Genomic DNA, 13,014 nt, shown 5'->3' with positions numbered 1-13,014 from the left:
AAGTAACAAACCTCGCCCATCCCAGCCAGTATGCTCGCAGCTAGTCACGCGAGATACGAGATTTTGCCTTTTCCCTCTCCCGCTAGTTTGAACACGAGACTTCCTCTTCCTTCTTTCTTCCATATTGCGGAACTGGTAAGGCGAAACAACGGGGAAGTGTTTCAAATCCTGTTAATATCGATGCAATCCTTGCCTTCACCAGGCTCCCTCAACCCTAACTCCAAAGCGGAAGCATATGGCCACGTGTCGGTGCTGTTATAGCACAAGAACGACGGTTGTTTATTATAAAATGACACATAATTCATTGTGAGGTGTAAGTTACGAGCTCCTAAATGCCTTGCAGTGTATTAATGACTTCGTCACTGTGGTAATGGACCCTCACCTCAACACAAGCACCTAACGACAAAGCCATTCACTGACAGCCAACATGTTTCAGAAATTTGTGTCGGAATACATGTCAGTCATCTGTCCCTGAGCTAGTAAAGTGTCCAGAGTGCTCAGACATCACTCCTGAAGAAGTTGAGAGAGAATTGTACAAATATTTATGTGCTGGATCATAGACTGTGGTGATGTGGACTCCCTGAATGACTGTGTGCTCTTCCCGTTGGCTCTTTCAGGCATCATGGTGCGCATGAATGTTCTCGCAGATGCTTTGAAGATCATCAACAATGCAGAAAAGCGAGGAAAACGCCAGGTTCTTATCAGGCCCTGCTCCAAGGTCATTCAGCGCTTTTTGAGTGTCATGATGAAGCATGGTGAGTCAGGCATCACTTGATAATGCCCCCTAAGAATATGATTCAGCACATCTCGGGGCTGAGAACATATACTGCAGTACAAAAATGGAGTGTGTTTTCATCTTCTGCCAGCAACCTGTTACTATAGAGGTGAGAACTTCCAGTTAGTGAACCCCTCTTTATGTGCAGAGACTTGATGAAAGCAGATGGCCATGCAGGTGGATAAAGCAAAACAGGTTTCATACTTGAGAGATACATGTGCCTCTAGCAGTAGTGTTTTGGGTCTGCCTGCAGTACCAGTGAACAGTGTGAGTCCACCTGGTGTGTACTTGCATGGAACAAACTGGACAGATGACTGAAAGTATGACACACGAAGACCCCACATCTCTGGAATGGCAGCAGAGCTGAGAAAATGTGGCAGCTCATTTCCTGATCAACCTTATTACATTTATTCATTTAGTTGAAGCTTTTCTCCAAAGCTACTTTCGATGTTAATCTACTTAAAATTATTTACCCATTTATACAGCTGGGTAACTCTACTGGAGCAGTTTAGGATAAGTGCCTTGATCAAGTGTACTACAGCTACACTACTGTGGGTTCAAAGGTAGCAGCTCTAACCACTATGCTACCAGCTGTCCCCCGTAAGCTGAAAGATATGTGGAAAAAACAGGAAGTTTATAGCAGGCGTACTCAAACTTTTGGCTGGAATTGTACATTTTGAATTGCTTTCAAGGCTCATTGTAGTTTCCATTGGTTTTTCAGGCTACATTGGAGAGTTCGAAATGATTGATGATCACAGAGCTGGAAAAATTGTTGTTAATCTCACCGGTAGATTGAACAAGGTAAGATATAGATCTGCGCTCAGTGTCTATGTGATTTGTCTTGATGCTCAGTTTCACCATACAAACATCAATTTTTTTCCTCAGTGCGGTGTTATCAGCCCCCGATTCGACCTCCGGCTTAAGGATTTGGAGAAGTGGCAGAATAATCTCTTGCCTTCTCGACAGTTTGGGTAAGTGTATCGTTACTTGTCGTGAAAATTGACACGTGAAAGGAATATGCATTAGATGATGGTCTCCGCTGATGGTTTGTTGAGGATAAATGTATTAATGCCGTAGGTGCAGCATTTGAACGTCACAACTGCTGTTTGGTTGGTATGAAAAGTCAAACCTTAGTCTTTCTTTATTTGTCTTTAGCTCTGATTTGATTTGGCAAGTATTTGATGTTGGATAGCAGTTAAATTGTTGAACCATAATGTTATAGGGAAACCTGTTCAGGTCCATAGAACTACTGAGAAGATCAGAAACATAAGTCTCAAAATACTTAGAAAAGTGATATAATAAATTCATTTCAGAGTATTCACTGTTTCATCATATACTGAAATTTGTGGTCCAAATATACATTAATGTATATTCTTTTGTCTGTAAATATGAAATGTGGATGTTCATATTTTCCAGAATTTTGCCAGTGTAAACAAATCATAGGTCAAATGGGCAGATTCTCAGTACTATGATGAAACAGATTGCCAGCAAAAAAATCTCATTTTTGTATACTGGTGTCCTGTCTTATGTGTCCCCTGCCTCAGGCCTCATGTTTCTGGGATAGACAGTAGATCACCACAGCCTGTAATTGTATAAGTGGTTAACAATAGACAGATGGATGGTAAAGGAGTATTGCAACAAAACACACAGTTTAAATCTTTTTGAATAAGAATGGATTAATTTTACGAGTTAACACGTTTGTTGAAAATCTTTGATGAAATCTAAGATTCTAGGAGTCTGGTTCCTACTTAATTTGGTTTCTTGGGCACACTAACTTAGTTGATGCTGAAATATTACTATTCCTGTAGCTTCATCTAACTGCACACACACACCACCATATTTTTTTGTGTTTTGCACCATTTGTAAACACATTTTGCTCCCTTGTTCTCCTTAAATTATTTGTATTAATTATGTATATATTTTTTTAAACAATAATTACATTTAGCAATATGCTGTTCCGGAAAATACCTATTTCGTTGCAGTATTATTTGGGAATTGCAGTAGTATGACTAGTAATGCTAATGAGAGCGACACATAATTACAACTACTAATTGGAGTAATTAATCCAGTGAAAGGGGTTGGTGTGAGAGCTAGCAGAGATGTGGCCAGGAATCATTTGACACACTGCTGGATGTTTCTTTTCTTTATGAGGAGCAATTGAGCATCTAGTAATGCAGCTGTAAAGTGATGATGATGCAAACTGCTCTTCCACTCTTAATTAATCTGCGGGATGTCTCTTAAACACCCACTGAACTCTCACATGCTATGAGACATTTCAGTCAAATGTTTTTTCAGTGGTAAAATCCTTATCTGCAGGAACACTCGTTCGCTTATTATTTGTTTAATTGATGGATTTCTCCAAAATGACCTTCAATGTTAGGTTTGTATATTAAGCTGGTATTAACTTTATTGCATGGTAATTTGTATTGGAACAATTCAGGGTTTATACCTTGCCAGGGATATTAGAATGGGAGGTGGGAGTTGAACCTTCAGCTTTTCACCTGCAAAGCAACAGCTCGAACAGCTTCACCACAAATTGCCCTTAAAAATATGTTCTTAAACAGGTTCTTTATTTTGCCCCAAAGAACACATCACAGTAACATTTATTATATTTAAACTCCTTAATTCCCATTTTCTGTTGTCATACTTTGCGTGTTCATTTCTAATCAAAAGCAAATAACTGCAGTATGTCCCAAAAATGAGGTGCCCAGAGAAAGGATAGTCACAGCAGTTGGCTGGTGCCTAAAATGTACCAAATATGCAATTTTAGCTGGCCATCAGAAACATGTGCACTTCATATTCATGCAGTTGTTTTGATCAGAACTAGACTTTGATCACAAACTCTTGGAAAGTGTCGATTTAAGATGGTATTAGTTAATAAATGCTCTAAAAAGCAGCGCTTGCAACTTTAATGATCCAGCATCTTGTAGTTTTATCTTGTATGGCAGGGTTTATTCCCTTTTCAATAACATCAGCACTTACAGTGAGAACAAGAGTGTGATTGCTGCTGGCTGAGTTGTTAAAACAAGGCCTATAAATGTCAGGTTATTTATTTCTTTATATTGTACTGTAATAATAGTAAGTGGCAGCAGTTACAGTTCCTGATTGTAACGGACTCGAGCATTGCACTTCTACACATACTTTTTGAATTGGGAAATAGTAATAGGCCCCAGGTCTCAAATATTTATTTTTGTGCTTTTGTACTTTTGCAGACCTTGGATTTCTGCATATGGGTGCCTATCAACAGATTTTTAAAAAAAAAAAAAAATTCTGTATTTTATGCTTACAATTTCATTGCTGTTGTTTCTTTTGAAGTGGGTAGCTGAGGTGAAGTAAGTGAGGTGAAACTGAATAGCAGTGCAGTTTAAATTCCTGGTTTAAGTAAAAATATCAAAAAAGTTAAATACACCTTTAATTTGGCAGTGCGATTTACAATGTAACTGGAACCTTGAGGAGGTGCATGACTTTTTGTATTTACACCGTAGCTTCAACCTCAACTATTTCTATGTACACTTTTAGTATTCACATTTATGCAATTATTGATACAGCTGTAATTTGTCTGTTGATTCATGCTTTGATACATCTAAGCAGTTTGGGGACAAGGCTTCAGTTAAGTGAATAAATGTAGATGTGTGTCTCCATCTCTGCAGGTACATAGTGATGACCACTTCTGCCGGCATCATGGACCATGAAGAAGCGAGACGAAAACACACTGGTGGAAAAATCCTTGGATTCTTTTTCTAAACATGTAAAAATTTCTGGAAATAAACCATATTTCACAGGGACATTGCTGCCTGATCTATGTTGTTTTTGTCAGTTGGTAGAATATGAATAGGGAGCAGGAATTAAGCACAAATCCTCAGAGCACTGCTTCATGAATTGTTTGGGAATGGCCCTTTTGTCCTCTCTTACAAACAGTTGATGCCCTTGTTTCATTTTTCATTTAATTTATTTCCAGTGTATTTCAAGGTGATTTTCCTTTTTAGTTAAAATGCCGAACTTGCATTACATTGACCACTTGCTGTCCTTTTACGTGACTGTGTCGTTGTTCAGGTAACGTTACATGGCTGGCATACGATTCCAGTAAAATTTACAAATCTTATCAACTAAGCAATTACTCATCTTTATTTTATTGGTGGTGTGAGCCATCTGAGAACCAGATTGCTGGCTGCTAGCATTGTACCCTTGAAAAACTTGAAGCCCACACATTTCTACATCATTTTAATAACTTTCTTTCACATTTATTGTGTTTACACTTTGCACTCTGCCAGTAAATTTTACTTTATGTTTATGCTGTCCTCTCTAAAATAGAGTTTTTGGATTGGGTTTGTAGAGTGCTGATTGGTGTCAGCTGCCACCTGCTCATATAATCCTTGGAGATGAGCTGTCGGTAGAAAATAGAGTTTGATTCTCTATGTTGAATGCCAAGGTAGATTTGGGATCTGTAGTCATTTTTAGAAATATGTTTTTATATTTAATGTTTCAATATTTAATCAAATTTAGCAATGTTTTTATAAAACATGTAATGAAAGTCAGTAAACATTTTAAATCACTTCTGATTTGCCATCTGTGTCAAATATACTGCATGTACACTAGAAGCAGCATGATTTTGTATATATACACTCACAAATGCAATTTTATGTTTGTGAAAGAAACCACTTTTAAAATATGTTATTCTGAAATACTGCAGTACCTATCCTGTGCAGTATGTAGGGTGAAGACTTAGAGACTTGCCATCTCCAACATTAAATCACTCTGATTCACTCAGTACCTTCTGTAAGACAACCAGAAGTACTTCTCAAACTCACAGCAGCGGCAGCAGACACTGGGATTTTTCTCATTTGTCTGCATAGGCTCCATCTGCTTTATCTGCTGTCTGTTTCAGCAATGATCATGAAAACTACAGAAGGATGGAAGTAAATGAATCTCCTTCCTCTGTGTCTTTTCTTCAAACAGTGGTAAGTCACAACAAACCTTGTAGGTACCAAAGGTATTTATTACCAAGTAAGTGAGGAAAGTGGATTGCTGTGCAATACTTACAAAGGTTCACATTTGCCATCAACAACATCTACACCTCTGCTTCTCTACAGAGCCGAAAGAGCCCTTTAAATAGCCTCCCTGTCTCCTTATTGGAAGGACTGAACCATTTCAACCGAAAAGGGTATCAATGAAAGATATGAACTCAGTAAAACAGTGACCTACAGATGGTTCAGTTACAAACAAGCATGAATTTCATTTTTCTATATCTTACCATTCCTTATTTTGCTAAAGTATAATGATTAATGAAAACCAGTTCATGACAAAGTTCCCCAGTAATTTGTTTTCCCACTTCCATCCCACTGAACATGGGCCACCCCAGAACAGACAGTATTTAAGGCCACCTAAAACAGTGCTTGGATCTTTTTCCAGGACTGTAGTGACAGTGCTGGGTAAGTGGTGAGGTTAGTGAAATACAAGCATAACAGAAGGAATTTAATATGTGTTGAGTGTTTGTACAGTATGAAGAATGTTGGTAACTGTGTTCACCCCCTAAGTTAACTAGAATAAAAGAATAATTTTCTTCCTGACCCTTAACTGGGACAGACCTGCTTTGTCACAAGGTGCCATTAAGGAAGGATGGGGTCGGGGTTTATGTATGCCGCATTCATTTTTTCTTTTTTTTTTTTTTTAAATTCAAAAACAAAATGTGAATTATGAAGCCTTCATTTCTTTAAACATGAAGTGAAAAGAAGTGAAAATAAATGAAGTTGCTAAAAATGAAAAACAAATTATGAATTAACATCTTAAAAGCAAATTTTTTGCTCAATTTAAAATATGCCTCATTTATAGTACTGTGCCCTCTTATTTTCTGACTTTATCACAACATGAAATGGCTTATTCTTGAACACCCCACATGTAAATGAACTGAAACTACGTGTAAGCCATCAGTGGCTTCATCGAACATGCTGTCTTTGAACTGTGGGAGGAAACCCAAGCAGAGACGGCGAGAACATGCAAACTTCATACAGACTGAGTGGGGATTAAACCCATGTCCTCTCGTACCATCCAGGTGCTGCGAGACAGCAGTGCTAATCGCTGTGCTACATATTTTAGGTTAGGCTACTTGTTAGATTGGAAATGCTGTGTATTTTAGGGCATTCATCATATTTGGTATTGAGATTTTGATTCCTGCACTTTGTATGGTTAAACGAAAAGACAAACAAGTCCTTTTATTTTTGTGTGTGCTCAGAAACAATAAAAGCACTTCTTTTTTCTGCTTTCAATATATTAACAAAAAAAAAATGAAGGCATTGTAATTCACCTTTTGTTTTTCAATCTTGAATGAAAAAAAACGAATGAATACAATGTACACGGACCGGGTGGGGCCATTCTTCTTATACCTTCCACCTCTCCTGAGGCAAAGGCCACCAACATATCCTTAGCGGAGTAGACTGGGACCATTAGTGACACAAAACTAGATGATTCTCATTTTTGTTATAATGCCTAGTAGTGTCATGGAATACATGTTTAGGGAGTGTATATGTATTAAATGACAATACCTCTGTTTCATTTGGGTAGTAGAGGGTCAAAGTTGCTAGCGTAGTAGTAATTCACAGTATACCTAATATTGTGTAAGGCGAGGAATGTTCTTAAGGTTGGAAAGTGTTGCATGGGGGGATTGCACTTACTGCAGTATTTCGTTTCTTCACTAATAGGGGGCGCCATATATGAACTTTGTCTTGAGCGCTGAATTCTTGAGCGTGTATCGGCCACTGGGCTTTTTTTCATTTTTAACCTCATTGCAATGTCGTGACCAGTTTATTTCTGGTTTTTGATGTTTCTGAAATGCCATGCAACATCGTATGTAATTCACTTTTAAAATGGTTTAGTTAATGAAACCAGACAGTAATGCGATTTACATGATGTTCCTTCGGGTTCCTTTCCGAGTTCAGATCGGTATAAATTCAGTATACATCAGTTTGGTGCCTCAGAGACCAAGAAAGTTACGAAAACATAGACAAAAATAAGCTTCTAAATGAAGTTTTGTTACAGATAGGCTTGAAAGTGATTAATTCTGAATGTACGATAGTATCCTGAAGGAAGAGAAACCAACACACACCCGTGTATCCAAGTTTCCCTAGAGCAATCAATGAGAAGCTAATGTGTAACACTGTTAGAATACAGTGTGTTTACGTGCAATGTGCTCTTTTCTGGACTTCTGGACGCCACTCGGCCCTTGGTCAATTGGCTGAGCGCTACCCTGCAGATTCTTCAAACCCAGTTTAGGTCTCCACTTTTCTGTCTACTCATAATAACTGTCACAATGCAGAGTTAACATTTTCAATATATCAGTTAATGACGTCAAGTTTATTAAGCAAATAGAACACCGTGAATTCTTTACTTTATTTCCCCTCTGCAGTTAACAGTGCAACCAGTGCCTTGCAGAATTCGTAAAGGACTCCATTTCCCATAAGCCCCTCCGCCTCCCCGCAAGGTAAGTCTGAAGCAAGCAAGCTTTACTTGGGCTGCGTTTCTGAAGTGAATTCGAAGTGCGCCTTTACATTTGATTTATTTACGTTTTTGTTTCACTTATAATTTTAGTTCTTATTCAGCTATGACTAAAGTAGAATTTTCTTTCAGTTGTATGTTGCGTTTGTGCTTGCGTGAGCGTGTCGCTGTCGCGTCGAAATGCAAATTTGCTTCAGATTTTGGATTGATACTAGTCTAGATTATAGTCTAGTAGATTACTAAGTCTAAGATCATCAGTGATGATTAGATAGCCGATAGCTATTGGCTAATCTTATATATAGAATATGTGTGTGTATGTCTGTAATATATTTGATGGCTGTCAAACTTGGCAAAAAGACGATTGCAGTTCAGTCAGATATTGCAAAAAACGCAAGTTTATGTCACAGAGAGAGTTGGCACTCAACAGAATGGTTGGAAGGGTTTAGAATTCCTCTCTAAACAACTTGTACTGCAAATGAACTAAAATTGAATAAAAGTGCTTGATTACTGTAGGAAATTAGAAGCCACAGTGATTCAGTGTTAGTGTTCCAAAGCTATCATTTTGAAAGATATCCAGCAGCAGCAGCTTGTTTGACATCCAGCCACAGATTTTTGCCTTGGGGTCCCGAATTGTACAGTTTAACTCATTTATTTAATTTTTTTTTGCTTAAAAAGACCAAATATGGATGTACATGAACATTACTGCTGCTGGCCCAGCAGTAATACGTCTGGAGCTTACGGCTTATGTTTGCGGACTGCATGGTGCCACTGTGGCTGGAGATTAACTTGGCATTTTGCACAGAGTGAGGGCAGTGGCACTGACTCTCGAACCCTGGGAAGGTAGGAGTTTAAGTGGGAGGGGAGTGTCTGGACACTGGAGCTTCTTGGCCACAGTGGCAGTGATGCGGAATTTGCTTTTAAACCAAACCAGAAGAAGCCATGCAGCACTTAGTAGGTTGGAGAGGAATGCCACGCGGCTATGGGAACATGAGAGGGTATCTCGGTATCTCTACACGCAGGTTGCACTGTGCATTTGTTCTTCTACTGCTCCTAACACCAATTCATGGACCACCCAGTGTACTGCATACACAGAATACTGATTTAAAGGGACTCGGAGCATGAGTGTTGTAAACGGATAGTCTTGCAGTGCTTTATTTATCAGATGGTTGGTGCTGTTTTGCATCATGTTGTGTTGAAGATCCACTCAGTACAGGCAATTCAGAGTCACCAATCCACTTCAAACATGGGTCTTTAAACTGAGATGAAATATGAGCACCTGGAGGAATCCTACCTGAACACGGCAAAAGGACAAAACTGCCGACAGACTGAGTTGGATTCAAACCCACAGCCGGGGAGCTGTGACAGCTGTGATGTTATCTGCTTCACTACTTTGCTGACCCTACTGTATACTATACCAAAATATGCTTCCTTTGTGCATTCAAATCAGGTTTCCTTGAGCAGCTAGTGAAGGAATCTGACTTGAAACATGGTTGCTGGTTCAACAGAAGTTAGATTCTTTAGTGAAATGCATATCCTGAAACTTTGTATATTGTAAAAAGACTATCTGTATTTCTGTTATTTATTTCTTTAGAGGGTTGTAAACAATGTACTACTGTAGTGTTAAGTGGCAACTCAACTAGCTTCTTATTAAAATAATTGTCTGCCTATTGTAAAACAATACATCTTAAGGGGACAGATTTAAGCCGTGTGATGTTATTGTAAATGGGAAAACAAAAGAATTGACGTTTCGTTTTGCCTTATGTAATTATAAGCAGATTTTGTACCCTACCACTTTAGTCTTAAGACATGAAATTTGCATTATTTCTGACATGCCTTCTGCTAAAGGTTTATTTTTAATGTGAGTGTGTAATGCAACAATGCTACAGCAGAATTTCTTTATCCAGTAGTAAAGGATATCAACTTAATATCAGACATCCTATTTGCATGTGAATTAAACTTATGAAAAATATTGTCATGACAGCCCATGAAACAAATTCATTGTGCTGCATTGCATACATGGTAATATATTGTTCTTACTCACTGTATGCATTTAAAAAATTCAGAATACAAATTACCAGTCAGTGCCTTGGCTCCAAATTATTAGTGCTGAACATATATTCACATCTTTTGAATAGCTGCACTATATGTAATAGACATTTAATAGTAACTTTCTTTAGGTTGTCCTTTGTCCATGTTTTGGTTAAAGGAAACTAGACAAGGGGTCATGATGCCAGGTCTATGTTGGGACAAATGAAACACGGACTGGAAACCTCAAAATAATGAGTGTGGTGGTTAGTGCTCTGTTCCTGCAGTCTAAAGGTTTCTGGTTTTGAATCTCTCTGTAGTAGTCTTATTTACTTACCCTGAATTGATGCAGTATGTATTTCCTGCTGTGCAAACGGGTCAGTCATCGCAGAGTTGAGCGTCTAACCTCGAACAAAGGAAACTGCTAAAACCTTAACATATTATTCAACATATGGCTACATTTCACAAAAAAGGGGTGGGGGGGGAACCCTTCACATTTATATATATATAAAGCAGACTGTCTGGTTGATATAATCAGTGGGCCAGATATAACTTGGTACAAGAGACCAGATTCTTGGCATTCAATATCACAAATGAAATTTGCAAAAATGAAAGAAACCAATACAAGCAGCTTGGTAAAAGTCAGGGGACCTGAGAGTGAGTGGCCACCCTACAAAAATAGAATAATCTATTTCTAACTTATATGTAAAAATGAAAAACTGTCAGATGGCCTGTGTGCTGCTTTCCTATCTGTAGAGCTTTGCTTTTGTGTGTGGAGATGAAACTGATGCAAAGCACACAGTGAAGACTTGGGGGCAGTAGTGACTTGTGTAAAACTCACAGCTCACCGCTATAGCAAAAACTGTACATTTTTACAACTTTGAATAATACCAAATATAATTTTATTTCAGATCTGGCTAAATTAACACTGCATTCCAATTATGGGTTAAGTGTTTCTAAAATCCACCTAATACTATTAATTCTATTTTTTTGTTTTGTTTTATCCTTTTACAGATTACATAAAAAACTAAGCATTATCTAATTGATCATTGTGAACATTCAGGTTGTGTACACCTGCTCCTAGCTGCAGTGAGGGAGACACTGAAAGTGTGGGGAGGTCTTCTGAACGCCGTAGTCCACTTCCCAGAGTAAATCGGCACTTTAACAGCACACTGCAGCAGAGGCTCATCGCGAAATAGATGGCAACGTGAGGCTATAAGTGCAACTATAAAGAAGTATGATAATATAAATTCAGCCTGACTTTGGCTGACACGTTACCCTGCCCCACACCACCTGGGTATGAAGTAAGCATCCTGGGTACTTCTACTCAGTGACATTAAAAACACCATCAAATTCTGGAGCCCCCGATGATGCATTCCCTTTGTCACTGTATGTACATGTGATATGTAGGTTGAGTAGGGGTTGGGGGGTTTGTTTTGGGCCAGGGGTGGTGTTCTGTGATGTATGAGATGTTTAGGGAAGCAGGGATTTATGGATGGGACTGCAGCTATTTGCTGCATGTTGAGGCAGTCCTCAAGGGCACACCCCCAGGTCGATGGGCTCCAGGGACACGGCCACCGCTGCCCCCCCATTGTTCAACCATTTCATTAACCATCGTGTGAGAAGTAACTGCTCTTGGTGCCAAATGGTTTAGTTGTAGGTGACTGCAGAGTTACAAGAATCTCTATGAATGACATGCTGATTGCTACATAAATTCTCTTAGGCAATAGCATGAAAGAGCCTTTGAGATAATTTCTGTAATTAGTAATAAGCACATTGCTGTGGTGTATAAGTAACCACATACTGAGGTAAACTAAATAGCATGTAATAAAACTCAGTCAACAGCTGTTTTTTAAAATTTAATTTAAATTTAATTTTTTTGATCTGTTTCATTGCGCACACTTTTTATAAGTGATTTAATGTCTCTTCTTCACTAATGTGGCCTAATAATTTGATTAATAATAAAGAAAAATTGGACTAAAGTAACCACAAAAAATGCAGCCATAAAGATTTATTCAGGTTAGCTGTGTGCAAGTAAAATATGGGACATACAGTCAGTACACAGTGATGTCATCCTTCTTGCAGTGCATTGCTGTATTTCTCTGTTGAATTATGTTTTTAAATAAAAAATAAATGGCTTGATATTTTTATGGTACATGTACATACAGATTTAATTTCATTTTCTACTTCAATCGATTCAATATCACCCAGATTTAAAAAAGAATTACCTGCTGCCTGTGGGAAAGGGAAAAAAAAACAGATAAAGCCACAGAGAAAAACAAAATATGCCGTTATAAAGGTTACTGCATTGCTTTTTTTCCTCCATGAAGAGCAGGCATTTAGTTAAGGGGCTGAAAATTTAAACCGGACTTTGTGAACTGCACAGGATGATGTAGCGATCCGAAGGACATGGGGATGAACTGTGACATTCACCATAAACTGAAAGAAAGAGCTCACTCTGTGAAGCATACTGCTCTTAGACAGAGGAAAACACAGCTTAATTAATATATTAAATATTAAAAAGTAGAAATATTAGTGCATAGTTTGTGTTTCACTGTACCTTGCACTATGTTATCTTGGTTTTCACTGCATCAACTAACTGGAATTTATTAAGTCTGAATAAATAGTCATTTTAAGCCCCACTCTGAGACCTTTGGGAGTCTTTTTTTGAGAATGCAGGGGTTTCAAGGCATAGCAAACATTGGGAATATATTTAATGGAATTTT

General features: G+C 38.2%; 1 protein-coding gene across 1 annotated transcript; it reads left to right on the top strand.

Annotated features, from left to right (window-relative positions):
* Positions 1-584: 584 nt before the first annotated feature.
* Positions 585-4,562, top strand: LOC108927317 (40S ribosomal protein S15a-like). The gene is made up of 4 exons (XM_018740552.1): positions 585-755; positions 1,497-1,576; positions 1,661-1,746; positions 4,426-4,562. The coding sequence occupies exons 1-4, from the start codon at positions 623-625 to the stop codon at positions 4,517-4,519; spliced, it is 393 nt and encodes a 130-aa protein (XP_018596068.1). The 5' UTR covers positions 585-622; the 3' UTR covers positions 4,520-4,562.
* The last annotated feature ends 8,452 nt before the right edge of the window (positions 4,563-13,014 follow it).

This window comes from Scleropages formosus, chromosome 20, assembly GCF_900964775.1.
Source record: "Scleropages formosus chromosome 20, fSclFor1.1, whole genome shotgun sequence".
NCBI lineage: Eukaryota > Metazoa > Chordata > Actinopteri > Osteoglossiformes > Osteoglossidae > Scleropages > Scleropages formosus.
The sequence above is the reverse complement of the archived record's forward strand: the minus strand, read 5'-3'. Positions and strand labels throughout refer to the sequence as shown.